This window comes from Leiobunum rupestre, chromosome 7, assembly GCF_980474605.1.
Source record: "Leiobunum rupestre chromosome 7, qqLeiRupe1.1.hap1, whole genome shotgun sequence".
NCBI classification, from domain to species: domain Eukaryota; kingdom Metazoa; phylum Arthropoda; class Arachnida; order Opiliones; family Sclerosomatidae; genus Leiobunum; species Leiobunum rupestre.
The window spans coordinates 25,127,089-25,154,006 of NC_143390.1; the positions used below are offsets into that span (position 1 = coordinate 25,127,089).

The 26,918-nt window shown below is 38.2% G+C and overlaps 4 protein-coding genes and 1 long non-coding RNA gene across 7 annotated transcripts in view; 2 read left to right on the forward strand and 3 right to left on the reverse strand.

Moving 5' to 3' along the window:
• The window catches only part of LOC149935352 (uncharacterized), a 35,369-nt gene extending 23,941 nt beyond the window's left edge, over positions 1-11,428 (reverse strand). The window contains exon 1 of the mRNA XM_090153910.1: positions 9,853-11,428. Within this exon, the coding sequence (XP_090010036.1) occupies positions 9,853-11,172 (1,320 nt within the window). The 5' untranslated portion in view covers positions 11,173-11,428. The remainder of the gene's footprint in view (positions 1-9,852) is intronic.
• Positions 11,429-11,599: 171 nt separating this feature from the next.
• Positions 11,600-13,281, forward strand: LOC149935353 (uncharacterized). Its single transcript, XR_016472235.1, has 3 exons — positions 11,600-11,744; positions 11,843-11,890; positions 12,308-13,281. It is a non-coding gene; the product is annotated as an uncharacterized LOC149935353 (long non-coding RNA).
• Positions 13,282-13,374: 93 nt separating this feature from the next.
• On the reverse strand, positions 13,375-17,103 carry LOC149935354 (uncharacterized). 3 transcript variants are annotated; one of them, XR_016482361.1, is made up of 7 exons: positions 16,835-17,090; positions 16,680-16,757; positions 16,327-16,611; positions 16,172-16,243; positions 13,991-16,080; positions 13,795-13,930; positions 13,649-13,737 (listed from the first exon to the last, which is right to left on the reverse strand). XR_016482361.1 is itself a non-coding variant. In XM_090181576.1 (6 exons), exons 5-6 carry the CDS (start codon positions 13,835-13,837, stop codon positions 13,409-13,411), a joined length of 372 nt encoding a protein of 123 aa, XP_090037702.1. In that variant the 5' UTR covers positions 13,838-13,930; positions 13,991-16,080; positions 16,172-16,243; positions 16,327-16,611; positions 16,680-17,017; the 3' UTR covers positions 13,375-13,408. The 3 variants fall into 3 exon arrangements, 1 of the variants encoding a protein (XP_090037702.1); XM_090181576.1 differs by having other exon boundaries at positions 13,375-13,737; positions 16,680-17,017; XR_016482360.1 differs by having other exon boundaries at positions 16,680-17,103.
• Positions 17,104-19,768: 2,665 nt separating this feature from the next.
• Positions 19,769-22,254, forward strand: LOC149935355 (uncharacterized). Its single transcript, XM_090154546.1, has 5 exons — positions 19,769-19,983; positions 20,169-21,463; positions 21,531-21,806; positions 21,871-22,007; positions 22,076-22,254. The coding sequence occupies exons 1-5, from the start codon at positions 19,894-19,896 to the stop codon at positions 22,171-22,173; spliced, it is 1,896 nt and encodes a 631-aa protein (XP_090010672.1). The 5' UTR covers positions 19,769-19,893; the 3' UTR covers positions 22,174-22,254.
• Positions 22,236-26,558, reverse strand: Iswi (nucleosome-remodeling ATPase imitation SWI). Its single transcript, XM_090154545.1, has 12 exons — positions 26,324-26,558; positions 25,723-26,233; positions 25,380-25,648; positions 25,120-25,320; positions 24,802-25,048; positions 24,357-24,721; positions 24,016-24,297; positions 23,723-23,959; positions 23,351-23,464; positions 22,914-23,291; positions 22,636-22,848; positions 22,236-22,572 (listed from the first exon to the last, which is right to left on the reverse strand). The coding sequence occupies exons 1-12, from the start codon at positions 26,384-26,386 to the stop codon at positions 22,396-22,398; spliced, it is 3,057 nt and encodes a 1,018-aa protein (XP_090010671.1). The 5' UTR covers positions 26,387-26,558; the 3' UTR covers positions 22,236-22,395.
• Positions 26,559-26,918: the final 360 nt, after the last annotated feature.

Below are 26,918 nucleotides of genomic sequence, written 5' to 3' on the forward strand. Positions count from 1 at the left end.
ATTGGTAAAAGGGCAAACTTGCAAAGGAATCGAAAAAGTGGGACGACAGATTGAAAACGCCGAACTCCGATTTTGCCGGTAAAAGTAAAGGACGTAGACTGTACCTTTATCTCGGGTTCGGATTGAACTGTCGAGCGACTCCTCGCTTTAAACTATAAACAGACACTTCGTGCCGAAATAAGAATAAAACCCTTTTTATCGGCCACGAAATGTCCGACTATCCGACTCTTCCCCGTGCTCCCGTTTCTTTATACTCGCGCCGAACGCCGACAGCCAGCAATGCGCTCTCTTCCCGTTTGCCGAGATTCCTCACGCGTACGTCTGGACCTCGAACGCGTATTTTGTCACACGTTTAAAAACCAACGATAATTAGTAATGTTAAGTAACTTTAAAGATCTGCTACTTCGTGATTAACTCATTTATTTAAAGAGATCCAAAAACTCCAGAGATTTTAAATACATGAGTTAATTCACGACCGAAAACTATCGCTACGCCCCCTTTGGTTCGCCATTGAAACCTAGATAGACAGCGGCTAAAGCAGACGTTATTAGTTTTTACTCATTGTTATTGATAAATCATAAATTTGAATTTATAAATATTGATACTTGCATTTAATATAATTTTGGCATCGTTTGCTTATATTTTGATAAGTTAAAAAAAACGTTCTTAAGACTTTTTAATTTGACGGTAGCAGACGCTAGATCATAGGAGCAACCAGAGTGGGACATAAGGCGGTGGCAGTGGGCAAATGACCAGTTTATTAATTAAATCGGAGGGTGGTTAGTGGCCCACTGGACCACTTAATTAATTCGAGGTGAAGATTTTGAAATTGGTAGGTCCAAATGTTATATTATTAGTCTTTGGATTTGAAGGTCTGTGTAACGGCGGCTGCGGCATGTTAGTACATTCCAATTCGAATTCAATTCAAGCTATTAAAAACGGTTAAAAGTTAAAACACGCTATTCTAATGTAGCAGATGACGTGCACTGGTCGTGGTCCAGTTTATTTATTCTAGGCCAGGGGGGGGTCACTGGTCACCTGTCCACTTCAAAAACAATCCTTATTTCCCACCCTGGGCGCAACCACGGAGAAGCTAGCGCCGTTACGCCACCTAGACTCGTTTCAAGCGCCAATAACGTTTTTGAACATTACGGTGGAGAAATTCATATTAATAATAATCAGCTAGGCTAATACCAAGGCACCACCTTAGGCCCAGTCATCTATAGCAACTTTTAATGTCTTTAAACAGGTGGCCGGGTTTACCAGAAGCTCGGATGATTGGCGCTAGTTACGTTATGGACCAGCCATAGCGTGTTTTAGCAGACGATTTTTCGATTTAAAATTAGCGATGGGCAATTTTTTTAAATAGTAGCTCGCTCATTTTTGAGGGGTGAAAATTGCCCTCGTCCCATTTTAGATTTGTGCTCTTTTAAAAAGAAATTTAATCGCTCAATGTAGCTCAAAATGAGAAGAACCCGCCCACTCACTATTTTTCACACCTTATTTTTTTCGCCACCTTTACTCGAAAAAGCTAGTGTTGTAAGTCGGAAAATGACCGAGGCCTTTTTTCCGGAAAATTTTCCGTATTTTTCCGAAAAAAATAAATAAAAGTTTTAATTCCATGATTAGTCTAATATATTGTTTGAAAATTTAAATAAAGCGGCATTTTCGCCTAATTTTTTGAATCTGAAAGTAAAACTAAACCTCTAGACTAGTTTAAACTGATTAACAATGTAACGCTATTAATTTTTTGTTGTATGTTTACTGATATTAGACATTTTATATCGATAAAAAGTTAAAAACATTAAAAACCCTTAAAAAGTAATTTATGTTTTAATTTTTTATTTTTCCGATTTGCGGAAAATTATCCGCATTTTATTTTTCCGGAAAATTAACAACCCTAGTTCAAACATCTTATACGCTTCCAACCTCATAACCCCTCTATTGATAGCGACGGTCTATCTCGACCTCATCATTTCGATGGATTTATTGTAAGTGCCATCAAAATTGTCAGCAGTTACAATGCCCTTAGAACCGCGAAGTCCGACTAACGAGGTGAAAAAGATGTTTGAGCCCTTTTTGGATACGGGGGATGAAATTTTCTGAAACTAGGACTTTACATTTTATATCATTAAGATTAAAGATTTACAGAAATGTGAAATCCACTTTTAAATATTACAGTTTGTGAGGATAAATCGTACAAAGTAAACAAAGAATGTGGTTGAATAAATAAAATATGGAAAGGATAAAGTCGTCTAAATATAATACAAACTTTCTGCAACCGAAATTATATTTTTGAATTAACGAGGATAAATTTATAATGTTATCTTTACTTCTCTTTCGAAATATTTCGTTTAAAACGCGTTATTTTGGAGACATGGAATGTTATTTTCCACGAAATAAAATACGCGCTACTTAAAGGAGAGATAAAAACTAGTTTCGCAGTAATTGTTTATTTTTCCGTGATAAGATTATTTAATTAGTATTTCAATGAAGGAAATTAGATGGAGTCCGGTTATAGATAGAAGTTGGAGAAAAGAGTAAATATTGTAATTATAAACTTATGACGGGGGGAGTTAGACTAGACTCCGCACTCGGTAAATTATCTGTTTTACGTGGCGAACGGTGAATGCGGGTTATCGAACGACGTGCTGAACCTCCAGCAAAGGCTTAATCTTGGTCAGTTTCACTTGAATTGTAGCGTAGGGTATCGGAGCGCAGACTTTACTTAGTAAATGAAGTTACTTCGACTGTCAGTTAGGGGAGGCCCCGTAGCGCCGGTATTTGTCCAATTCGCGGGTTCGAATCACCGCGGGATATTCTCGAAGCCGGCGGGCGTATCTTAGCGGGCCACTACTTTTATGGAAATAAAATTATTTAGATGGAAAAGTTCACCCGTTCATCCCGCGTCTAGCGTCGCTCTAAACAAAGTCAATGTGTGTTTAATGTAATTGCCATTTATTTAAATGAGTGTAAATACGTGAACTTCCCGCGACACCTAATCTCTCTCCCTGGCTGATACATAAACTGAGGTCAATTTGTAGACATTCCTTTACCAAGTTCAAAGACATATTTACGTACCCGCTATTTCTATAGAACTCAAGCTATAGAAGTGTGATTCATTTTAAAAAAATTTACAGCTACACCTTTTACCACAGAAATCTGGGAAATTATTAGGGAGTCATCCAGATAAAATGGGGTGAAATAGGAACCCAAAATATATTTACACGAACTCAATTATCTTAAAAGCAAAGTTTTTAATTCACGGAAACCAAAAATATTATTTAATTTTAATTTTCACCAAACTGACTAGAGTAGAGTAGAAGTATCAAAATATCAGGGTTGCCACAAAATTTTCAGATTTAAATTTCCCGACTATTCCCTGACCAATTTAAGAGACTTCCCCTGACTTTTTAAGGCCAAAATGATTATTTCATATTTTAAGTTTATCAGAAACTATTATAATAATAATAATAATAATAATAATAATAATAAAATGCTTTTTATTGGAACACCTTTTAAGTTTTACACTTGTTTACAAAAAAATTGACTTATATTTCAGTAAAAATTTAATTCCTTGAATTTTTACAAAATCTTAAAATTCCCTGACTTTATATGCCCATTTTTAAATTACCTAACTTTTCCCCACGTGTGGCAACCCTGTCGATAGTTCTTTTATGAAAAATATGGTATTTTAGCAACACAATTGTCGATTTTAGGGTGGTCTGGTGATCTCCAAATATCTTCTCATACCATTCATGGAATATCATTTAATGTTACGCAAAAGAAAGGGAAAACATAAGTGATGTTTTTTATTATTAAATGGTTCTCTTTCAAATCTGATAAGCCATGTCCTTATCAAGCACGACTACGTCACGCGTTACGTATTGTGGATCAACCCACGTAGCCCGTTTATTAGGCGATTAATTCTACCCATATACAGACGTCTTCTTAATATTTCCAGGCGTGGTTCTGGCCCATAAAATTAAGAAAAAAAACTCGACCTGTCTGACACGCGGGGCGGCGATTACGCAAAAAAAATCGGATCGCGTATAACGGTTTTGCAGTTTGATTCGAGAAAAAATGATAATAAAGACGTTAACGCGGCATTTTTCCACGTTGCCTTTGAGGGAACCTAATTAAATATTTAATTGAGAAAGCAGAACCCATAACTTCGCGGCGTATTTCGAATATACTGTATAGTCTCGGGCGTGGTAGGCCTACAATTTTCCACCAGGGGTCGCTGGCGTCTCGCCCCAGAACCTAATAAAAATCGCCAGTTTATTCCTTCGTTTTAATCCGGTGCTTTTTGCGAGATTCAATACAGAATTACGCGGAAAGAAAAGTAGGGCCGAGTGAAGTTACGCAGGCGTAACGTTTTGATTAGGCCTTGGCCTTTTGACCGCGAGACAGAGTGACATCCCGTCCGTCCCGCGCCACCAGCACGCGCTCGCCTTTAAATCCTTCTTCGTATCATTCTATTCACCGCTTTGCTCGCTGGACATTTAAAAGGACATTTTTTTATCCCAAAGTATAGTTATTAGAACCCATACTACGATTGAAATTTTACATAATTTAAATTACCATGTTCGTTAAGCGTGTCCGATTTTTCGTTGGGATGATGTTACAGCGTGCAAACGCGAAATAGGCGTTGAAATTCTCGCGGCTCTTACAAAATGGCGGAATGCGCCGCTGTCAAGACGCGAAAATGATGGATAATGAACGTGAGATCTTACAATAGAAATGAAACATTTCTTTAATATTTTTAATTTATAAATACGTTTGTTGCGCCATCTAGAAGGTGTGGCGCCCTTATCTTAACCTAAATACGTCTATCTAGAAATATAATTACGGCGAGTGCGTTTTTATCAGGGTCGTTTTAGTAATGAAATAAGAACGCAAATATATATTGGCGAAACATTTCTTTAAATAGACCGAATTGAAACGTAAGCCTAAATTTCTTCCAGACTAAATAGCGTTTAGCGTATCGTACAATTAGTATATCTTCGACGAGGATAATTTGGAAGAGGGGAATACGCGCGCTTTCGCCAGGAAAACGACGGGCGAAATGTGGCCTTTTGTACGGAGAGTGGCTTCCATCCCGCCCCCGAAGATGCCAACTTCCTCAAACCGAGATAGCCGTCTTATCAATTATCTATCGCGCTTTCTCCCGCTCCTATTAACTTTTCCCTCTAAATTAAGCTCATTAAAAGATTATATCGACTATGTTTTGTATTACTGAGCCTCAGAACTACCACCATCCCTGTTATAAGATAATGTTGCCATTATTAGAATATTTTTAGATGATATCAGAAGCTTATAATTTATCCCTGTAGAGTGAAGTAAGCTCGAGGTACTTTTCAATGAGTGCCAATTTACCGTCAAATCACATCGTAATACGAAATTTAACGAGTGTATTAATCCGCCATCAATGGAAAATTTAAGGATATTTAAAACATATTTTATCATGATGTAATAGTTTTAGAAAGTCCATTATGACCCCGCACCATAGCCGCTAGACACTTTGGAAACGTTTTCGAAAGATCAAATTCAACATTTTTGGTGTCAACTGTATTAATAGGCATACGATAAATACATTCGACACTAAAATTTACAATTTGATCTTTCGAAACCTTTTCAAATCGTTTTCAAAGTGTCTAAACTAAGTGTGAACGTGGCTTATTTTTTCGTAGCGTCGTAGCTTAGCCCCGCCTTGACATTACTCTACGTCACAGACCACGAGCCAAATAGGCGCACGATCCGGCGAAATAGTAACGGGACCGGCAAGGGCGTCTTAATGTCATGGCCGACCAAACCGCTTTACCATGGCAACGAAGACAAGCAACACCCACGAGGAAGCTACGGATTTGGAAATATCAGCGTGATACTTATCTCTATAGGTGTTATCTTATATACTCCTGATGATACTTATAACCTATTAAAGTTTGCTCCTTTAGCGTATAATCTTGGAACCATAAAAACAGACTTTCTATAGCGACTAACGCAAAGTAAAATCAATTTCTTATTATCCCGCCAAATATATTCGCCTTTACACGAAAGGTAATTTACGGCTGTCGAAAGAAAATGGAATGTTAATCCTATCATTGGAGGATAAACCTCCCTTTCAAAGACTTTCGCGACGATAAAAATCTCTCCTTTAATGGCAATTCCATTCTTTACGACCTTTATAAAAATAATACAAAAAAAGTTGGGAAAATATTTTCGGGGCCAAAAACCCTATCCTCATTCGGGTAGAATGAATAATTACGCCTCATTCCAAGAAGAGAAAAACATTGGCACGTGCTCGACGAACTCCGCATCAGCGAATTGGCACCCGCTGGGATACACTTCCAGTCTTTGTCCGCGGTATTTTCCCTTTTAAATCTTCGTTTGTAAGCCACGAACAAAAAAGAGCCATCTTTTCTTTTTACTTTTCAATATTCCACCACGAATAAAAATTGGTTTTTCCTGCTCATGGAAATATGACATGGCTGGAGGACTCGTCTCCGTGTTGGTGTCTCGCCTCTACACGGAACAAATTTCCGTCTTCAACACCGAGAGCCGCTTTTCGCTGGTTGGGCCACTAGTAGGATACGTTTCTCCCGGGGCGAGGACGTTGCGCAAGTTTGAAAAATGATTTTCTCGGAATGGCGAGGCAGCGCTAAGTGGCGATAAATCGAAGATAGCTCGTTCTATTTGCCAAGCGTCGAACAAAGGGGCTGTTTCGACCTCACCACGGAGGTCAAATTCAAATCATGACGAACGCAGTTTCCCTTTTTACGAAACAGAAACTGGGCAAATTTTCAACAACCGGTTGTTACGACTTACGGCCTAAATGGGTAATTGTTGGGGTTTTTCCTTTGAACCCACTCCGTAAGCTAGTGGCGCGTATTTTTATAAAATGACCAACATAAATGAGATAGCTACCACCCCTGAAGAAAAATAGTTACAGGATTTAGGTGGCGTAACCAGGATTTTGGGTATATCTCGCAAGCACCCTGAGGCTGAACTTTGACATCAGCTTTGGCAGTATAATCCAGTCGCGGTAGCGCAAACTCTCGATTTGACTTTGACGCAGGGTTTAAATCAATTTGATTAAAATCACGATAAAATAAGATTTAAATCAATTTGATTAAAATCACGATAAAATAGAGGATTTAAATCAAGTTTAAAAATCACTTGATTTAAATCACACAATGTTTTTCAATGGACGAATACAAAATCACAAAAACATTAAAATACATGATAATACTAAAGTATTAAATAGTAATTAAATTTAATTGAGATTTATTTTAATTCAAGATTTAGTTTTTCACAATGTGCTTCTCTTCACTTCAAGATTAGCTAACTGATAAAAGTAAAATTTCAGTTAATTATTCAGAAAAAGAGCCATTAATTGTATAAAAATCCATAAATTCTACAAAATCCGATTTAAATAAAAAATCGATTAATTTGATTTGTATTTAAAAAAAGTGCCAACCCGGCTTTGATGCGGAGTTTATTGTAACCCCGCCACCTGAATTAAAGGCTTTAAAAGTCGCTCGATGACTTAGGCCTAAGGTGGTGCCTTGGGTATTAGCCTAGCTGATTTTTATTATTATTATAAAGATAAATATAATTTAAAAATTGTTCGTACAATCGTACTACGATACTGAACAATCGATTTGACCCGGTAAAATTGTTTTAAATGAACTTCCGCCTATGAACCGTTAGTGGTCACCTCATTTAAATCATATTAAACAAAACTCGAAAGAATCGCGAAAATCTAAACATTTCCGATAACAGTGTAAAACGTGAAATATTATTAGTTTCTTAAGAATGAAATAGCATTTTGCCGTTGTTGAAAAACTCGGGGCAGTTTTGAGATTTCACACGCAATTCCTTCAATCTCAACAAAGCCTATTTTCGAGAATTTTGGTACGAATAGACCTACGAGTAAAATACAATACCGGTATTTAAGAGTAATTTACGAGCGGTGAACTAAAGTCACGATTTCACGGGCGAAAAAGAAGCGAGCTTCAATCAGAAAATAAATTGAATCGAACATTGCCTTCTTTTCAGAACGGCTTTCCGCGAGTCTAAATAAAGTAGTTTGCGAAATTGGAAGGCAAAAAAGGGCGACTAATAAAATACCCGAGCGCGGGTTCGAGGTTGTTGAATCGCGTGGTTCATAGCCGCTACGATTCGTTAACCTCTAATTTAGGAGACCCTCAACTCAAGGTTGCAGACGCGCCAAAGATTTTTCTTTAAACAACGTCCTACGAGCTAGGGTAGCTTCGAACGAGTTCGAATAGAATTAATTTCGTCCAAAAATGAGATAACCACGGCTGAAATTGAACGTAAAGTTCGAGTTAAGATTTGACATTCCCCGGAATTTCGAGATGGAGGCCTGGCTCATCCAGTCTTTTATCGCGTTTGACCCGAAAACGGAGGCTAAATATCTATTATAAGGTTCCACGTTTGGATTCATTGAAAATTTACGAGATGGGAACTTATCTACACCTGCACTTAAACATTTAGCCTTTATCAACGTGGGTCATTTCGTCCATATACAAACCTTAAGTAAAAGGGTATACTTCCATTTAGGCCCAGGAGGCTTCCTAGCTTAGCCGGTTCTAGACGCGTTATCGAGATTTCAATTTTCTACGGCCCCTCTAAATATATCGTTAACCGTTAAAATAATTATTAAAATTTCCGTTTTTCCAACTTCCGTATTGTCATAGCCACATTCCGACAATAATACTTGACAGTATTGGGGGGAAAGCTGATACGTCTTATCGGACAACTTCCACTGACTCTACTCAGACTTTTAGCGTTTATATTCGACGAAAAACCACTCTATCCAAAACTACCAATAAAATAACGAGCAATAAAAACGATATTTGACTAACGTATTTTAATTCTGGTATTACCTTAAAACGTGAATTATTAGGTAAATTAGAAAATACATTATATTCGCTTCATTAAATCTCTCGCCGTTTGAAAATCTTCGCTCTACAAGACTCTAGATAAAAACAGCGTACTTAAACCGCAGTTAAGAACACGGATAACCCGATTTCTTCGACGCACGGGGGAAAAGAAGGGTTTTTTTTTAAATATTAAAGTTTTTTTTTAAACGAACATAATTTTTGCCTGCTAATTTTCGCCACGAAAAGTTTCGACTCGAAGCGAGCTGGGCCAAAATGAAACACATTTTCTGAACGAGTTTTTTTTTCTCCTTTTCTCGCCCGATATTTACTCTGTAACAACAAGTTTCTTAAAAATGAAAGAATTCCGAAGTTTTTTGGGGGATTATCGCGTTAGTCCCCCCCCCCCACCTGGTTACGTACCGGACCGGAAGAAGCCAAATATATCGCGGAAGTCACCGAAAACGAGTGTAATTGCTCGAAATTACGGAAACATAAAAGACCTTTTTATATATCACACACCGAAGCGATTAGCAATCTAGAATAAGCACGGTTTCCTATTATAACGGTTGATTAGAATTTCGGATAATTATTATTTTTTTTTTCGTGTTGGAACGCCGGGGTGGCGTCGGATATTTTGGCTTAAATGACGACAAGTTTAATTTTTGGGTTATTATGAAAGCGTAACATTATTTTACCCGTATTCTGGTCTATTTCAATTATGTCCACAAAGCTTTGAAACTTTATAAGCGGGGGCACTAGATAAGTGGAGTTCACGCGGTATCCTGACCTTGACCGCGATGGTGAGGTCGCTTAGAAAGGAAGATACATCGTTCTTTCTGCCCATCATCAATTATAGCAAAAAAACCCAAAACAAACAACCCCCGTTCGAGGTCATTTAACCCGCGTTTATAGCACAGGGGTGTAATAGAAAGGTATGGCTTACTTTGGTGGCCATGTTCTCGAGGAAGGCGGCGATGCTGGAGCGAACGTGGTTCCTCATGCCGCGGATGGTGCCCCTTCGGGAGAGAATGGTGCCGGTCTCGGAGCCCAAGCTGCTGTTGGCGTCGTCGTCGAAAACGTCGCTGTCATGTTTAACGTGGTTCACTTGGATGAATCTCATTTCGCGGTCGTAATTCGAGTCCGAGAGTCTGACGGGAATGGCCACGTGGATGCCGTCGTTCGCCGACGGGACAGTCTCGTTGATGACCACCGGATGCCCCGTCGATTCCTCCTCGCTCAGAGTGTCGTCGTCGTGGTAGCCGTCGTCCGGACTGCGACTGACCATCTCGTCCGGCTCTCTGCTCCCGAAAGACACCCGCAGTTTGATCCCTTCGGCCAGAACATCGCTTTCTTCCGAGACGACGGTCAAATCTTCGTTAGAGTCCGAAACGGCGGTGTCGCGGTCGCGATTGGTGGGCGCGACGACCTCGACCGCGCTCCCGTTTGGAAGATTGACGGGCTGATCGCGGCTAGAATCCTCTTTTGGCACTAAATTCACTTCGTTCTTCAACCATTCGTCCTCGGCCGAATCGCCGCCGAGAGAGACGTAAGGGCTTAATTTAATTTGGGCTCCAGACGCGGGCTCCGAAATGTCCTGGTCGATCGAGTCTCCCCCTTTGAAAGAACCGTCGCTGTCCTTTTGCTGGTCGTGATTAGGGGCTCCCGGAACCATGGTGACCACTGGCGACGCGCTAACGGACACTCGGTTGACGATGCGGATTGAAGAGGAAGAGGAGAAGGACCCTTCTAGCCGCGGTCCGTCCGTCTCCTCATCGAATCGCGACTGGTGCACGAGAGGGAACCTGTCGGCTCGCGGCTGCTGATGGGCGAGCGTCTCTTCTTCCTCTCCGCGAACGGGGTGGCTGGCCGAATTCAAATTGGACGGCGGAGGCGCGCGAGGATGCTTCTGGCTGCAGTCTGGACTGGAAATGGAGACGCGACTCTCCGCTCGATCTGGATTCTCCCGATGAATAACTTCACTCACCCTGATCGAGGTTGTTCCAGGCGCGGCCACGCTCGAGCGCGCAGACCCGGTTGCCGGCGGCGATCCTTCCAGGTATATTCTCGAAGACGCGCCGCTCTCCGTCGAATCTTCGCTCGATTTGATCAGCGCGCGACCCTTGTTGACGCCGTTGCGATTAGCGTCATTCTTGTCCTCCGCGGATAAGACGGACCCGTTGACCACCACCGAAATGTGATGACCGCGACTGTCGTTCGAGAATACCATCGGCGATTTCATCGCGCTAATCTTGAACATGGCCATATTAGTAATATTAATGGAGTTGAGTTTCGATTATCGGAGGGGGGGAGGTCAAGAGGGGGTGTCGATCGGTACCACCGTCGTGGCTTCCGGCTGGTTGACCCGTCGCCAGGTTCTTAATGGCTCGCCCTTAGCTGTTCGAATTCCGATCGGTACCGATCGTCGCGTTGATTTTTTCCCCAGCTGGTGCGACCGATAACAACGAGCCCGAACGAGGAGTGAAAACTTTCAATGATTTTTTCTTTTTCTCAACTGGCTTCATAGATAATAAACAGAAGGATCAGAAGGTTGGACGAGAGCCGGCCGCGCTTTGTACAAACTCGGTAGAGTCAACTTCCGGAAAAAAAGCGCATGCGTAGAGCGAAGAGCTTATTTAAATTACGATTTTTTTTGTCGTTTCTGCTATAGCATAGATAATTTCAATCAAAAAATGGTACTAACAGACTTAACGAAAAATTCGGAGAACTCCATTAATTCTGATAAATTTGGTAGTGTTATTTCGCATATCGAAACAGTTCGTATATTTTCAAACAACGAAAATGGTCTGGTGTCCTTCAAAACAAAAGAAATCAAAGGTAAATAACTGAATAATGATACACTACTACTAAGCCTTTGTAAAAACATTTACGCATGTGTTTCAACTTAATATGAAATATATTTTGAATTTTCCTAGAACTCGTAGAAGAAGCATTTGCGATAACAATGTCCAAAATGGGAGATGGTAGTAATGATTTTATTATTCATCGGGTTTGGTGACCAACTTTGTGAGTGATTTAAATTCATTGAACAAGGTAGAGTTACGGAAGAACTTTACCGAACAACTTTTAAATGTAGTAAGTTTCTCAAACCTGCATAAATATCAAACCCAAGTAAACTACTGGGATGCAGTGAACAAATTAATTTTGGAAGAAAGGAAAAATGATAAATTAGCTAGACACTTAGAAACTTGCGCACAATTCTTGGTACTACCAATCCTAGTCCGCAAACTGTCTTGCAAACTATTTTACAAATTTTTTTTGGGCTGCTGATGTCTATGTTTGAAATTGGAATTAAAAAAGCTTTGGAGAAACTAGAGGAGTTAAAGAAAAAGGAGGTTCAAATTAATAATGATGAAAATGTTCTTGTATTTCCTGTGCAGGAAAGGACTAATAATGATGTTTTGCGATATGTTGGTGGGTTCATTGTAAGAAGTTTGATTAGGAAAAACGTTCCAAAAGCAACTGTAGAGAAACTAACTAAAGAAGGTAACCAAACGGATGAGACGGAGTCATGGATATCAATGCTCTCACGGGGGGCTTGATAAATATATCAGATGCATTTTTTGAGTTGCTAATTAAAATCAAACATATTTCTGACAAGCATTACTGCTTGAACTACGAATTGATTAGAAATCAACAATTAAAATTAAATGCTACCAAAGAAGTATTAGAAGACGCCCAGATTTCTGTGGAATGGGCGAATCTCTGCGTGGGAGAGGATTCTGGCCAATGGCTTAAGAAGGTACTAGATACTTTTTAAACACCAGAGGAAAGTGCCTAACGAAAGATATAACGGAATCATTCCAACACATTACAAACTCTAGCATAAGGGCCAAAAAGGAACATAACAAACTAGAACTCAAAAGCATAAGTGTAAAAACCCCTAAAAAGAAAAAAGGTGGTGAATCAAAGCAAAATGAGAACGAAAGTCCTATCAAGTTATTAGGAGATTTGCCAGAAAAGCTTGCTGCCACTAAATCATATGCTCCAACTCAATCACCACCTAAAAAAGTCACAAAGGTTAGCAATAAAAAAAAACAAATAAATCTAGTCTTAATATAAGTTTGTTCAGCCATGAATTAAAGTCAAAAGAAACCACAACAAATTTTCAAGGGGGATCCATTCCCATTTTTGTTCCTACGCCGCTTGTCGGACCTTCACAAACTAGGAAAATATGTAGCATTTTGCAAAACCCTACTAATGTATCCTTCCTCAATGATAGAAATGCAGATAGCATAAAAATTCAAACCCCCAAAATTAATGTCGCAAACAAAAGGTTAGTCATAGACGAAGATGTAGATTTGAGTTTCTTGGAAGGTGATCCTGATGCAGATCTTTTTTTGCAATATCTATAAGTGATATTTTAAATCGTGATACTTTGTGATTTACGTACCTGAAATGAAGTTCCATAATAAATGCAATTTGTTATTTTAATATAATGGTTTTAATGATTTGGATAATCCAAAGTTTGAAGGTTTTTGCTAAAGATTTAATAGATCTTGTTCGTTGCTACTATTGCAGTCTGTCTGTTCATTACCACTTCCAATATCCAACCCACTAATATCTTTAATAGTTTCCGTCAACGGATATTGAGTATTCCCACCAACTGCGTCCAAAACCAGACCTTTTAAAGTTTTAAAAGTGTCCTTGTTAGCACCATAGTGCCAAGCGGTAGGATTGTTATTTCTGCCACCAGCTGTCCTTTGCCTTCCAAAGTATTGTTCCAAAGCGTCTTGGTTGAGATGTTGCGTGAGTACATACTTTGCCCCTTTATTAAGCATGAATTTAACGACTTCCACGGTTGAAAGAGCTAAAAAACAGTAAGTTTTACTTTCGTATTCGTGACATTTTTATGACCTAAAATTACCTGTTATTTTGAGTCCTTCGATCGTCTGCCTGCTAAGAAGCATGGAATCCCTTTGGGTTTTTGTGAATTTACCAGGCCTATTGTAAACTTGACCTTCCCAATTCTCAAGGTAGTTTATAAAATCACACTGCAACCACTAAAATAAAACAAATATATAAATCAAAGGCATGAAATAAACTAGGATGCTTAGTCTTACTTTAAGTCGCTCGTCAGCTACATTAGTATAAGGAAGTTTGTGTTTGTTGCGATGATGTATGCCTTCAACTCTGTTCTTCACGTTACAAAGGTCAAAAAACGTATTGAATACTCTAATGAATTCGATTGTTTCCTTGTATTTTTTTGTTGTTGCTAAAAGGTGTTCAATTGCCGAGGGGCTGATCACTCCGGGTAATCGGTGTACAGAGCCGTACCTTTGACTGTACTAACGGGATTACGCGTAATCTTTGAAGTCCCTGCCTTTGGCAGTGCTAATCTAAGCGTAATCCGGTGTAGACTTTCTAAGAGTGGTTAGCCCCTCGTCAATTGCACTCGCCACAGTTTCACTCGCCACAGTTTCACTCAACACTTGGGCTGCTAGGTTCACTTTCATTTTTGAATAACTATGCAAAAATACGTGGGAATAAGTAAGTTTATTTAGATGTTTAAATTGTCCTTGCGATCTGAGTTGTAGGTAATATAACTGAATTATAGCTTTCCACGTAATTTTTTCTCCATTTTTCCACAGAGAACGGGCTTTAGAGTTAGTTCCGCTGTCTGCAAATCCATTTCGAACCGTTTTAATTAAATGCGGAGTATCTGATATGAAATAAAGAGGTCGTTCTTCATTCATAGCAAACAGATTTTCTGTTTTGTATGGAATTTCTTTAGCTTCATTTGCTTCATACGTTTGTGAAAGACGAAAGAATTTCCGATTAGTGGCAGCTCCGTCCCCTACAACAGTTAAGATGCGAAAGCCACTAGTTTGCTTCTGATTGCTTCCCAAACAATGCTATTTAACTCTGCCGAAGAAGCGCCTTTAGTTGGGAAATGTGCAAATGGGATTTTAATTTTGCTTGTTACTCCCCTGATCATTAATTGCAAAATATGCGAGGCCAGAGGTGGTTTCTCCGAATTGGTAACATTTCGTTCTAAGTCATCAAGATGATTGTGGTTTTCATTAGTATCAATTAATCCTGTGACGATACCAGTACTCCTGTTTAGTAGTAGATCCTCCTTTATACTGACTTCATCTAGCGAAAGAACAAAATACTTTTGATGATTTGGAAGGTTTTCAAGTTCACATTCCTTAGCCATTTGAACCCATTTCCTCAAACATTTCTGTCGTAAAACCTGATTGGCTGATTATAGAATGGTTATATTGGTAAAGAGTTCTCGTAGTTGGAACTGCAATGAACTTTGATTTTCTAAGGGCTTCATATGATGATTTGGACTTATTTTTCATGTAGATGCACCATTTGATAAACAGGGGGTCCCACCGCATGCCATATTTTGACTTTTGCATGGCCCGCAGCTTCTGCCGTAAAAATACTGCCATAAGTGAGCCTGTTGGTTCATTTTGAAGTCTCGTCTTTAATAATAATTCCAAGCTGCTTATTTCTTTTTTATCCCTTTCCGTTTGAAGAACACATTTCTTATTTTTCATAATTATCTTCGTGTAGGTCTTTGGTTTAGCAGTCTTTTTCAAATTATTCCTGTACCTAAGTTTCCCTAAACTAGAGCGGTACTTAATGCAACGGTAACACCTTTTCTGAGTTATTTTGACAAAGCCTTCACAGTTGGTGCTAAATACTCCATTTAGTTTATTGTAATAGTAACTTTGACTCTTTTCTTTTTGGCAACTTTCTGATTGGCTCTTGTACATATTTACGAGCTCAGTGTCTTGATTTCCTAGGCAACATGCGAATTGGTTTGCCTTTTCCAATAGCTTATAAACATCAGTACTATTCTTCAATGTTGAGGATTCCCCTATTTCAAGGTAAAATTTTACTGGCTCTCCCATAATATTGAGAATTGAACTAATTTCTTTGCTTTCGTTTTCTTCAAAGATGCATTCCATGAATTTGTAATTATTCTTCAATTTATAAAACAAGGCTTTGCTTTTCATTATTTCCATAGACCAGTCAGGCGGTGGGCTTAGGGTTTTCTAATTTATAGGTTTAGTTGCCTGTTCAATCATTGTTGGGTTTTCAAAAGATGTAGTTTCAGTTGTAATCTTGTGACACTCGCTAAATGATAATGCTTTTTGTGAAATAATCTTCTTCGGACTTATAATTTTGGTGTTTTTATCTATGAGTAGTAATCACATGAAAATAAATTGAATTGGTATTGTGGAATAGTACTAGATATTTCTTTAGCAATGGTAGGGCAATATACTAACATATTCATAATCAGATTTCAACTTTCGTTTCGGAGTTTTCAATAAAGATGTACACGGATAACTGGTTGCAATCTGAAAACACCAAATATTTTTAAATTTCCCCAAATGGGATTGAATTAAATTAGAAGTTTTGGCTAAAAAGAATGTACATGTACATTTAGAAGTGATGTGTTTGCAATCGGATCAGGATTCAGTAGAGTTGGTCCTGAAAAGCCTTCAAAATGTCTCGAACAAATATACGTGGATCGTTTTACTTCACTTTTGGTGAAATCCATCCGGCCACAAGCATTCACCCAACGTGAGCACTTTTCAGTTTCAGTTATTGGTGATGGAAATTTAATGAAGAATATTCCTGGAGCTCCTGGAACACTTTTAGTTCTAGCATTTTGTTTTGATGCGCAAGATCCATAAACACAGCTCTTTGGTGAATAAACCATTCCCTAAGATGATAACTATAAGCTTATCTAAACTAATATGATAAAGTAAAACATATTTTGTTACTACTTACTAGAAAAAAAGGGATACCCCCCCCCTAAGGCGGCAGGCCAGGTTAATTTAGACTTTAGCATCCAATGATAATTGGTAACTAAATAAATAAAACATGCCATTGTTTTTACATAGCGTTGAAACACTGATTAATGTTTACAGATATTTGTTACTTACTTATGTAATGAAATCAAAATCGTTACCTAAAATGACATCGGACTTTTATTTTGAAACAAATGTTCGTAATTTGTTTATTATCTACGTAACAACTTAAGCCTCGGTGTGATCACAGCGCGATCATAACGATTAAGGAGCAGACTATTTGCAGCGAACCGTCCGTTACGCGCAAAGCGGAAGTCAGCTGCAGAAGTTTGGAGTGCGGCCCCCTCACAGAAGCGCGGCGAAGAAAAATGCTCTACGGAAGGCAGACCTTCTAATCCTTCTGTTTATTATCTATGCTGGCTTCCAAGAATGCGCCACCACCGATGATGCGGTGGGGGAACAACGGCGCGGGGGGCAGTCAGCGCGGGTGACTTTTTCGCTCTCCCGATTCTTCCCGCCAAGTGGAAGGGGACCGTCTCTAAAACGACCAGAAAAAAGAATTACACACTGTTACTTTAGTAGTATCGCTCTGTAGCTTTGGACTATGGCCGCCATTTTGAGGGCAGGTTTTTATCTATAGGAAAAAACATGCGTGACGTCGACATACGTCACACCAATATTACTCTAATGCAGTTCCTATTACTATATAATTAAGTGAAATACCCAAATTTTAACTCATCCTATTGTCTATCGAGTAAAGTTGACCGTTTTGATACTAATCGCGACAAAAACCTAACGAACGTCGATAGAAAGTTATAGTAGAATATAAGAGACAAAACCAGACAAAATTTTGTGCGTAACGATTGTGGGTCAATCGGGGGAAACCTATTTTTCCAAGTCGCCGATTTTACTTCGTTTATCTTTTTTGTCTTATTCGTGATCGAAAAATATCATCATAAGCACGCGTGATTAACTTCATAAATAGAAACGAAAATAAAATTATTTCGTAAACGTTTGCAGAACTGCTGCGGCATCGAGTGGTCCGATAGAAATCTACAGCGGCGAGCGCAGAAACGATTCCTGAAGTGTCAATCCCCGAAATTTTCCGTACCTGCCTTTGGGGCGTAGAAAAATACCTGACCGACTACGAAATAACTCGATCTACGAGGGCCTACCCAGGTGAGGGGGGAGGGGGCACGCTTTTGTAAAACAGGTTCCACGAAACGCGAATTGCTCTGTAGACTGTTACGGGTAAAGCGCCCGAAGCGCCCCAGAGAGACAACCACAATTATTTACGTTTTTTCTATCTCCCCTTATTCTGTTTAGTCCACGTGCCTTCATTCTTCTATCATTTGATACGATATTACGATTATCTTTACATACGATTCTTAATAAAATTCGCGACCGAAACGAGTCTAGGTGGCGTAACGGCGCTAGCAGCGCTTCTCCGAGGTAGCGCCTATGATCTAGCGTCTGCTACCGTCAAATTAAAAAGTCATAAAAACGTTTTTTTTACATAAACTAATCAAAATAAAAGCAAACGATGTAAAATTATATTAAAATGCAAGTATCATTATTTATAAAGTCAAATTTATGATTTATCAATAACAATGAGTAAAAACTAATAACGTCTGCTTTAGCCGCTGTCTATCTAGGTTTCAATGGCGAACCAAAGGGGGCGTAGCGATAGTTTTCGGTCGCGAATAGATCCCCCGTTTTCATAAGGGGGTTTATTTTCGTTGGTTCCGGGATTTCGGAGTAGGGTAAGAAGAGTAAGGCTATGACGGTCATTTTACTCCGATTCTGTGGTGGAGAATAGTTTGAGTCGGAGTAAAAACGTTTTTTTCAAAATGGCTGCCTGTGGCCTATTTAGCGGATAAATTCTGGCTAGCAGACGACAAAATCCGATTTTCTCTCTTTACACCTCCTTTTCAGAAGGAGTAAAAAGAGTAGCCCTAATACTCCGGAACAAGCAAATAGTTTATGGGCCGGAGTAATTATCATCCCCGGAATAGACGAATAAAACGTTTTAGGATAAAAAGAGTACACTTTTAGTCCGAGAACAGGCGAAAAGAAACCACTTATTTTTGCCGTTAAGAATGATAAAAAAAAATCGACAACGAAATAAAGATATAGATTGAATTGTTGTAACTTACCATGGTCGATTTTTATTTTGTATGGAAAGATATTTCTTTCGGAAAAGTAATGAAAGTTACAGTGACTAAAACGTCACGTGAAAATTGACCCGTAAAATTATCGTTCAACAGCGAGTTCAAAAAATTATCTTCAACTTTATGCTATGCTCCGAAGGCTTAAAATGTAATTTACAGAAAGAAAACCTTTAGAATACGCGGAAATATGCCAAGTTGTTACGCATCTATGATTTATAGTACCGGTAAATTAAAACTGAAATAATTAACTAGGGAAAGGGAAAGTGTATTATTAGATCTTTGACATCCTTGTGTAAAGGCTAAACATAGGATCACCGAGAAATACTAACTACTTATATTATACGCAACATTGATTCGGACAAGGGTACAAAAACTTACTATAAGTTTCCTTCTCCTAATCATTCAAAATTCCCACGCAGAATTCCTCAAGTCTAAACGGCGAAAAAAATGATAAAGCAAAAGGGAAAGTGAACCCGTATTCGATACGGTATCGCCATCTATAATAAAGTTTTTCAAATTCCAAGTGGTGTGAGGGGTTAGCTGCCCTCGTTGCCAACTTGCCAGACGTACGATAATTTTGAGCTAATTTTTGAGACGTGCGATATTTTTAATGTCTTTATTCCATTTTTCGATAATTCAGCTTAGGCGTACCATAATGTAAGATAATGTTTTCAATTTGGCTGAAAACCAGTTAAAACTGCCACTTTTAATCACAAGTTTTCAATAGGTTGAACTTTAAATGTTTATAAAAAAAATTATTTCACAAGTTTAACGTCAGTGTTTCACACAAAATTCAAATTTACCGACATTTTTTAAGCGTACGATTATATTTTTCTGAAATCGATACTTTATTGGCTCTGGTACGATAATTTAATTTTCCGGACCTGGCAACGCCGGAGACTCGCGGTAATCGCCTCATTTCATTCTCCGCATTTCATTGGGACCACGTTGTTGAGGGCTCGCATCCATCGTTGATGCTTTTATTTTAAATATTAACTAAGTATTTCAAAACAACTTTGAATTATGTCAGATGATAGTTTTAGTCGAAGAGGCAGAGGTGGCCCACCTCGTGGTAGGGGAAGAGGAGGATTTCGTGGTGGATGGAACGATGGGGTAAAACATGCTTCTGTACCAAGTGTTAAACACTAAACACAATGTGCAATGCAACGTGCAACGAGTGCCGCACATGGTGTTTTTTTTTAACATAATTTTGCTTGTTTAGTTTTGCGAGCTATTTTGAAGAGTATCTTCCTCTTAATTTCCCTTTTTTAAATGTGTTATTTTTATCTTTAATTTAGGGAGGTGGAGGAGGTGGAAGAGGTGGCCGAGGAGGATGGGTTGACAGAGGTGGCCGAGGGGGATCACGAGGCAGAGGAGGATGGGTAGACAGAGGTGGCAGAGGTGGATCACGAGGCAGAGGAGGATGGGTAGACAGAGGAGGCTCTCGTGGTAGAGGCTCATCACCATACAGAGGACGTGGCGGTGGTGGATTTAACAAATTCCAAAACAATTCAAACAATGATGATTCTTTCAATAATAAACAAAAGAGATACTTCAATAAAAATGAAGGTGATAATGATGATGAGGATGATGAAGATTCTATGGATGTTAACACATCTAAAAAACCACTAATTGAAAAAAAATCTAAAAAAAATGAGGATGAAAGTTCAGACGAAGAAGGTTCTGAGGAAGAATCTATGGATGAAGATGAATCTGATCGAAAACCAGCTGGAAAAAAATTGCAGGATTCTGATGAGGAAAGTGGTGATGAGGAGGAGGATGAAGATAATGAATCTAGTGAAAATGATGGTGGTAAATTAAAGAAATCAGCCAAAACCACAAATGCTTCATCTGATGAAGAGGGAAGTGATTCAGAGGAAGATACAAATTCCAAATCATTTATACCACTAGTTTCAAAAACTAAAAGCGATGCTGTTAAACCTAAAACTCCTGCAAAAAACCTTGCTTTAAAGAAAGAGTCTTCAGATGATGACGATTCTGGCAGTGAAGAAGAATCAGATGATGAGGAAAAAATTATTACTAAACCCAACATCTCCAAAAGCCCTAAACAAGGAACACCCAAGCAAAATCTAATAAAATTGCCTAGTAAAGGGGAGAGTAGTGAGGATGAAGAGGATAGAAGCAATGACGATGATGATTCTGAAGACCAAGAAATTCCCCAGCCAGCTTTACAAAAGAAAACTCCTAAACAGAATACACCTGTCAGTGGAAAACAAAATCCTCTTGGTCAAAATAAAACACCTGTGGTTGCAAAAGGGCCAAATCAAAATGCTAAACAAAAGACTCCTCAACCTAAAAATACCCCTCTAAATAAGGCTCAAAAACCGAAACCGCCAGTTAAACGTACAGTGGAGGCAGATAGTGATGACGATAGTCACAAGAAAATTAAAATTGAGCACAGTGACATTTTAGCTCTTGAGGCTGACAGAAAACGCGAATTAGATGCGAGGTCTCTCTTTCTTGGTAATTTACCTGATGGAATTGATGAGCAAACCTTGAAAAATTTAGTACCCAACGCTACAGCATTAAGACTTTTCGTTAGGAAAAGCACCAAGGCAAAGAAATGGAATAGGTATAAGTTTTTCATAGTAGAAACCTTTTCACCTTTAAACTAATTTGTATTTTTTTTGCTTTTATAGGTTTGTTTTCCTGGAATTTGATAGCGAAGACACGGCGGAAGAAGAACTCATTAAGTTAAAGAACCAAAAACTAGGAGGACAGCAATTAGTAGTAGACTATGTTGGCAATAAAAGTATAAGAATAATGGAACAGAGGAAACCTCCGCAGACTAAACCTATTAATAAGAGGAAACTATTTGTAAGAGGCATTCCACCAACTACAACTATGAAAGATGTCAGTCTATTGTTTCCTAATGCTGAAAAAATTAGTCTTAAGCCACATGGAGAAGTTAAACAGTATGGAATTTATAACTCTTTAGATTCATGATAAGCTCATTCCTAAAATGAAATTTCTTTTCAGAACATGTCACGTATGGTTCGCAACAGATGATGATGCCGCGGAAGCTTTTAAGAACTCAAATGTAGCCCAGATAAGAGATCAGAGGATTTTTGTGCTTTATGCACTCAAAAATATCAAAAAGAAGCCTATGAAAATGAGTAAGACTCCTAATTACATAATTGCTATGACCAGCATTTAATGCTTAAAATTATTTATTTTTTTACAGAGGCCCAACTAGAGAAGGCTAAAAAGCAACATTTATCTGAGGTAGCAAATGGAGGGGCTAGTGAAGAAAATAGCGATAATAGTTCTAGTGACGACTAGATATTTAAAACACCCACGTACTGTTAAATACGTGATCATGTAAAACCATTAATCACGCCATATTAAAAGTCTATAAATAAATTTGGTTTTTACTGATCAAAATAAATCACCATTTTTAAACATTACAATGATACATGTGCAAATACCTTTTACATGGAATGAAAAACTTAACTGTACTATATTAAACACCATGTGGAATATTTAAAAAAAAGGTTTAGTTTTTCACTTCCTTCTCTTACGACCGCTCGAGGGTGTATCCATCCTGCGTTTCCCCGTTGGTCCCTTAGGTAGTCCAGGTTTCGGACCTCTCTTCTTGCGTTCCGCTTTCTCCTTTTCTTCCAATTCTTGATTTTCTCTTTCAATTAATGTGATTAGAGTATTGCATCTCCTTTGTAATTCCTGTAAATAGAACCAAATTATAGGTATAACATGAAATTAGAATACCCTGAAATAAGCACTTACTGCAGCTGTTCTAGATTTGATGAACCAATCGAAACGGAATTGGGGGGCTTGTCGAATCGCAGCCCTTAATTCATCATATACATTCTCCTTATCAAAACCAAGTTTGTGAAGCATGCATACTAAAAATCTATCTTCTTCTTCAGTGTAGTTTTTGCCTTTATTTGTTCCATAAGCAATACGAAGTTGATGAAATGGAGCTCTGTACCTAGCCATCTAAAAATAGGTTAAAGATTTTAATGAAAGTTCTCTTTATTAAAGGTGGGTAAAAACTACCGTACCTTAATATCCAGAGCCTTTTTAATACCGGCTCGCCTTTGGATTCTAGCTTCTCCCCTCTCAATTTGAGCCATAATTTTCTCAATATCTTGTAGCTCGTGACATCTTTCCCAAAAGACCGCAGAGTACTCCATAACTTCTTCCGATGTTTTGCCTTCGACCTCTCGAGAAACATTTTCAATATCATCACGCCCATATTTTTCATTAGATTTGATGAACTGATTGAAATCTCTTCTTGTCCAGTTTGTGAAACCTTCATTTAAAAGTCTGTCTTTCTCCGACAATTCTTCTTCCGTGAGTTGTTCGCTTTCGTCAATTTTTAGTTGTTCTTCTTTTTGAACACGTGCGGCATCGCTTCCCAGATCAGGATTTTTAGGGACCTATAAAATCAACTGTCAATAACTCATTTTCCTACTACAAATAGAATGGTTTCATTTACCTTGTATCCAATAGTCTTTCGGTAAAAGTAGATTTCTTTATCAAGGAGTTCAAACAATCGGGGAGGGAAAAATTGAAAGTCCTGAATGTTTGGCTGTTTTGGTGGTCTTGGAGCCTATAAGAATTTATTATTACAATTGATTCAATAATAAAATTGTTGATTTTATAAAAGGGGAGGGGCTTAGTGAGAAAATGTTGCTCTTGACACTGTAGCTTAATTTCAACAAGTCTATGAGCACAAGTGAATATCACGGGCAACTTTTAGAGTTTCTAATGCATTACAAAAACATAAAAAGCAATTTCTTACGATGTAAATAGCAACATGAAAATTCTATTTGTATTTATTTTATAATAAGTACTATAACAATCTTACTTTAGGGGCTTTGGGCTCGCTAACCCTTAAAGCTTCACGGAAATAAGCATCAACAGCGTAGTTGGCTTTTCGTTCTCTTTTGGGGGGCTCAATCCAATGACCCACTCCAGCGGCTTTACGTTTTTCTCGATAATCAAGTCCCTCAAAGTTGTAAACGCTACTTTCTTGTTGGTCTAATGTAAAGTTCCTCAGGGTACTTTCCCCCATTGCCTCTAGCCGCTTTTGTAAGTCTTCAGTCTAAAAAAAATTATGTTTAACAAACTAGCAATCAAAAAGAATGGAGTAGGTTTTACTTTTTTCTGCCCTTTAGCTAATATAGCATCAATGTCTTCATCAGTAATTTCGCTTTCTTTAGAGGCGAAAATATGATCAGCACCGTGCCTAATCATGCCCAACATTTCCTCTTTTCCTAATTTTGCCGCCGCACTATCAACTAAACGACCTTGTTGTATAACCACGTTATCCAATTGCAATTTCATTTCAGCCCGCTCTACAATACGTTCCTCCACTGTATTTTCAGTGATCATGCGGAAAACTCGAACTTGTTTCATTTGTCCAATACGATGGGCACGATCCTATGAAAAAATATACATTACATACAAAATATTAATATATAAAAAAGGTGAATTCATACCATAGCTTGCAGATCTACTTGCGGATTCCAATCGGAATCAAAGATAAGCACAACATCAGCTGTAGCTAAATTAATACCTAAACCACCAGCTCTAGTACTCAGCAAAAATATGAACTTTTCACTATTAGGCTTATTGAATTCGTTGATATAAATCTCTCGGTCCTCATGATTTGTTTGACCATCCAAACGACAATATGGATACTGTTTCCACAAACAATAATCTTCAAGAATATCTAACATACGGGTCATCTGAGAAAATATCAATACTCGGGACTGTTGCTCTTGCAACTTGGGCAAAAGTTTGTCCATGATAACAATTTTCCCGCAATTGTATACAAGATGAGAATCGGTAGTATAAGGAGGACCTAAATTGAAAGAAAGAAGAAACAAAGTTACTCAAGTTATTGAATAAACAATCTTACAATTCGGCTATATATTGTTTTACCGGGTTCAGCTCCATCAAATAGATAAGGGTGGTTACAACATTTACGCAGCTGCATAAGAATGTTTAAAAGTCTCATTTTGTCAACTTTTCCAGCTCCGTTGACAATATCAATATCCTTCATCAGGATTCTAGTGTACCATTCTCTCTGCATTTTACTGAGACCAACATAAATTTTGACCTCTTTCTTTGGAAGCAATTTTTTCTCTACATCAGATTTCAATCTTCGAAGCAAGAAAGGACGTAGCACCTAAAGAATAAAATTTAAATTTTACGTTTATTTCTAAGCCTTTAAAAAAAAATTTAATTTGACAAACGTACAGCATGTAATCTTTCAACTAACGGTGTGCTTTCTAAGCAAGAATTAGTATTAAACCAAGCGTCAAAATCTTCGGATGAATTAAACACATCAGGAAGCAAAAAGTTAAGAAGGGCCCAAAGCTCGTGGAGATTATTTTGCAATGGAGTTCCAGTTAAAAGAAGACGATTGGTTGATTTAAATTCACGAACAATTTCAGATAACTGGAAAATATAATAAAATTAATACAGGAAATAAAATATCATTTTAATCAAAGATGTACCTTAGATTTTTCATTTTTAATCCTATGAGCTTCATCAATAACTACGTATCTCCAGTTGAACTTCTTCAAAACGGACTTTTCTCTAATGACCATTTCGTAAGATGTCACGCAGACATCCCATTCTCCAGGCATTAATACATCTCTAATTAAAGCGGATCTTTTCTCTTGATCTCCAATTAGACAAACAGCTCTGATGGAAGGACACCAACGGCCAAATTCAGTCATCCAATTAGCCAAGGTTGATTTTGGAACAATAACCATATGAGGACCTATAACAGGTATGAATTTTTGTCAGATATTATTTGTTTAGAGAAAGAAGAGTTCAAGAATTAACAGTCCCCACCAGGAATATCTCGATGGTGTTTCATGTAACCTAATAATGATATTGTTTGGAGGGTTTTTCCCAGACCCATTTCATCAGCCAATATGCCATTAATTCCATGCTCGTACAAGGATATCATCCAATTTAGACCTCTAATTTGATAGTCTCGCATTTCACCATGTTTTATATAAGCCGGAGAGCTTTCAAAGCGGGTAATCGCTATGAGATTTTTACGGCTTTCAGTAAGAAGTTCTTCATCTTCTTCTTGTTCAGTTTTACGATGACGAAAATCTCCCATGGCAGATAATTTGGCTTTCTCATCATTCTTTTTGGTTTTTGGACGACCTGGTTTCAGTTTAACAGGCGAGGCCTCTTGTTTGTTTTGGGTACCACTGGCCATGAAATGGGAAAAAATTTCCGTTTGTTGCAATAGATAATCAAAACGTTTGGCTCTATCAACGCAAAGTTTTTGATTGAAGTCCTTATCATCAGTGGTTTTAACCACTTCATCACCATCAACTTCCGCATCATTCTACAATATTACCAATAATAATTAAATTTATTAACTGAACCGCCAAAAAGAGGTTTATCTTTTATAGGTTCTAAAATAAAAATTAGCTACCTGGACTTCCCCTTTGTCTGACGGGCCTTGGTCTTCATCCACTTGGAATTCAGTATCCGACATGCTAATAACTTAGGTGAGCAAATACTTAAATATAATAAACTTAAAAGTTATTACGATAAATATTTAACTAAAACTCAAATGAACCATCAATTACACGGAAAAGGTTAAATTTAAGGGCATCCAATGGTTCAACAGTTACAACATACAAAAACCACACGAACTGGGCGCAAAATGAACTTTTGGCGCAAAGTACCGGAAAATTTCCCCTCCTGTCAAAAGCGGGAAACGCACGGCGGGAAATTTGAAATGAGATATGCTCTGGCTTCTCCCCCGTGCTATTTTGCAACTTTTTTTTTTCTTATTTAATATCTCATTAAAATTTCTTCCCAGTGTCAAGATATCCAAAGTCCAGTTCACATTATACAATTCTTTGGGCCACTTAACTGTATCCAACTAATTGTATAGTGTGAACAGACAAATTGTAAGAGTTGTTCCCACTATACAATTTTCTTGCTTACAATTAGTTCGATACAGTTAATTGGTCAAATTAATTGTTTAGTGTGAACTGGGCTTTAGTCATTAAAAAAAAATC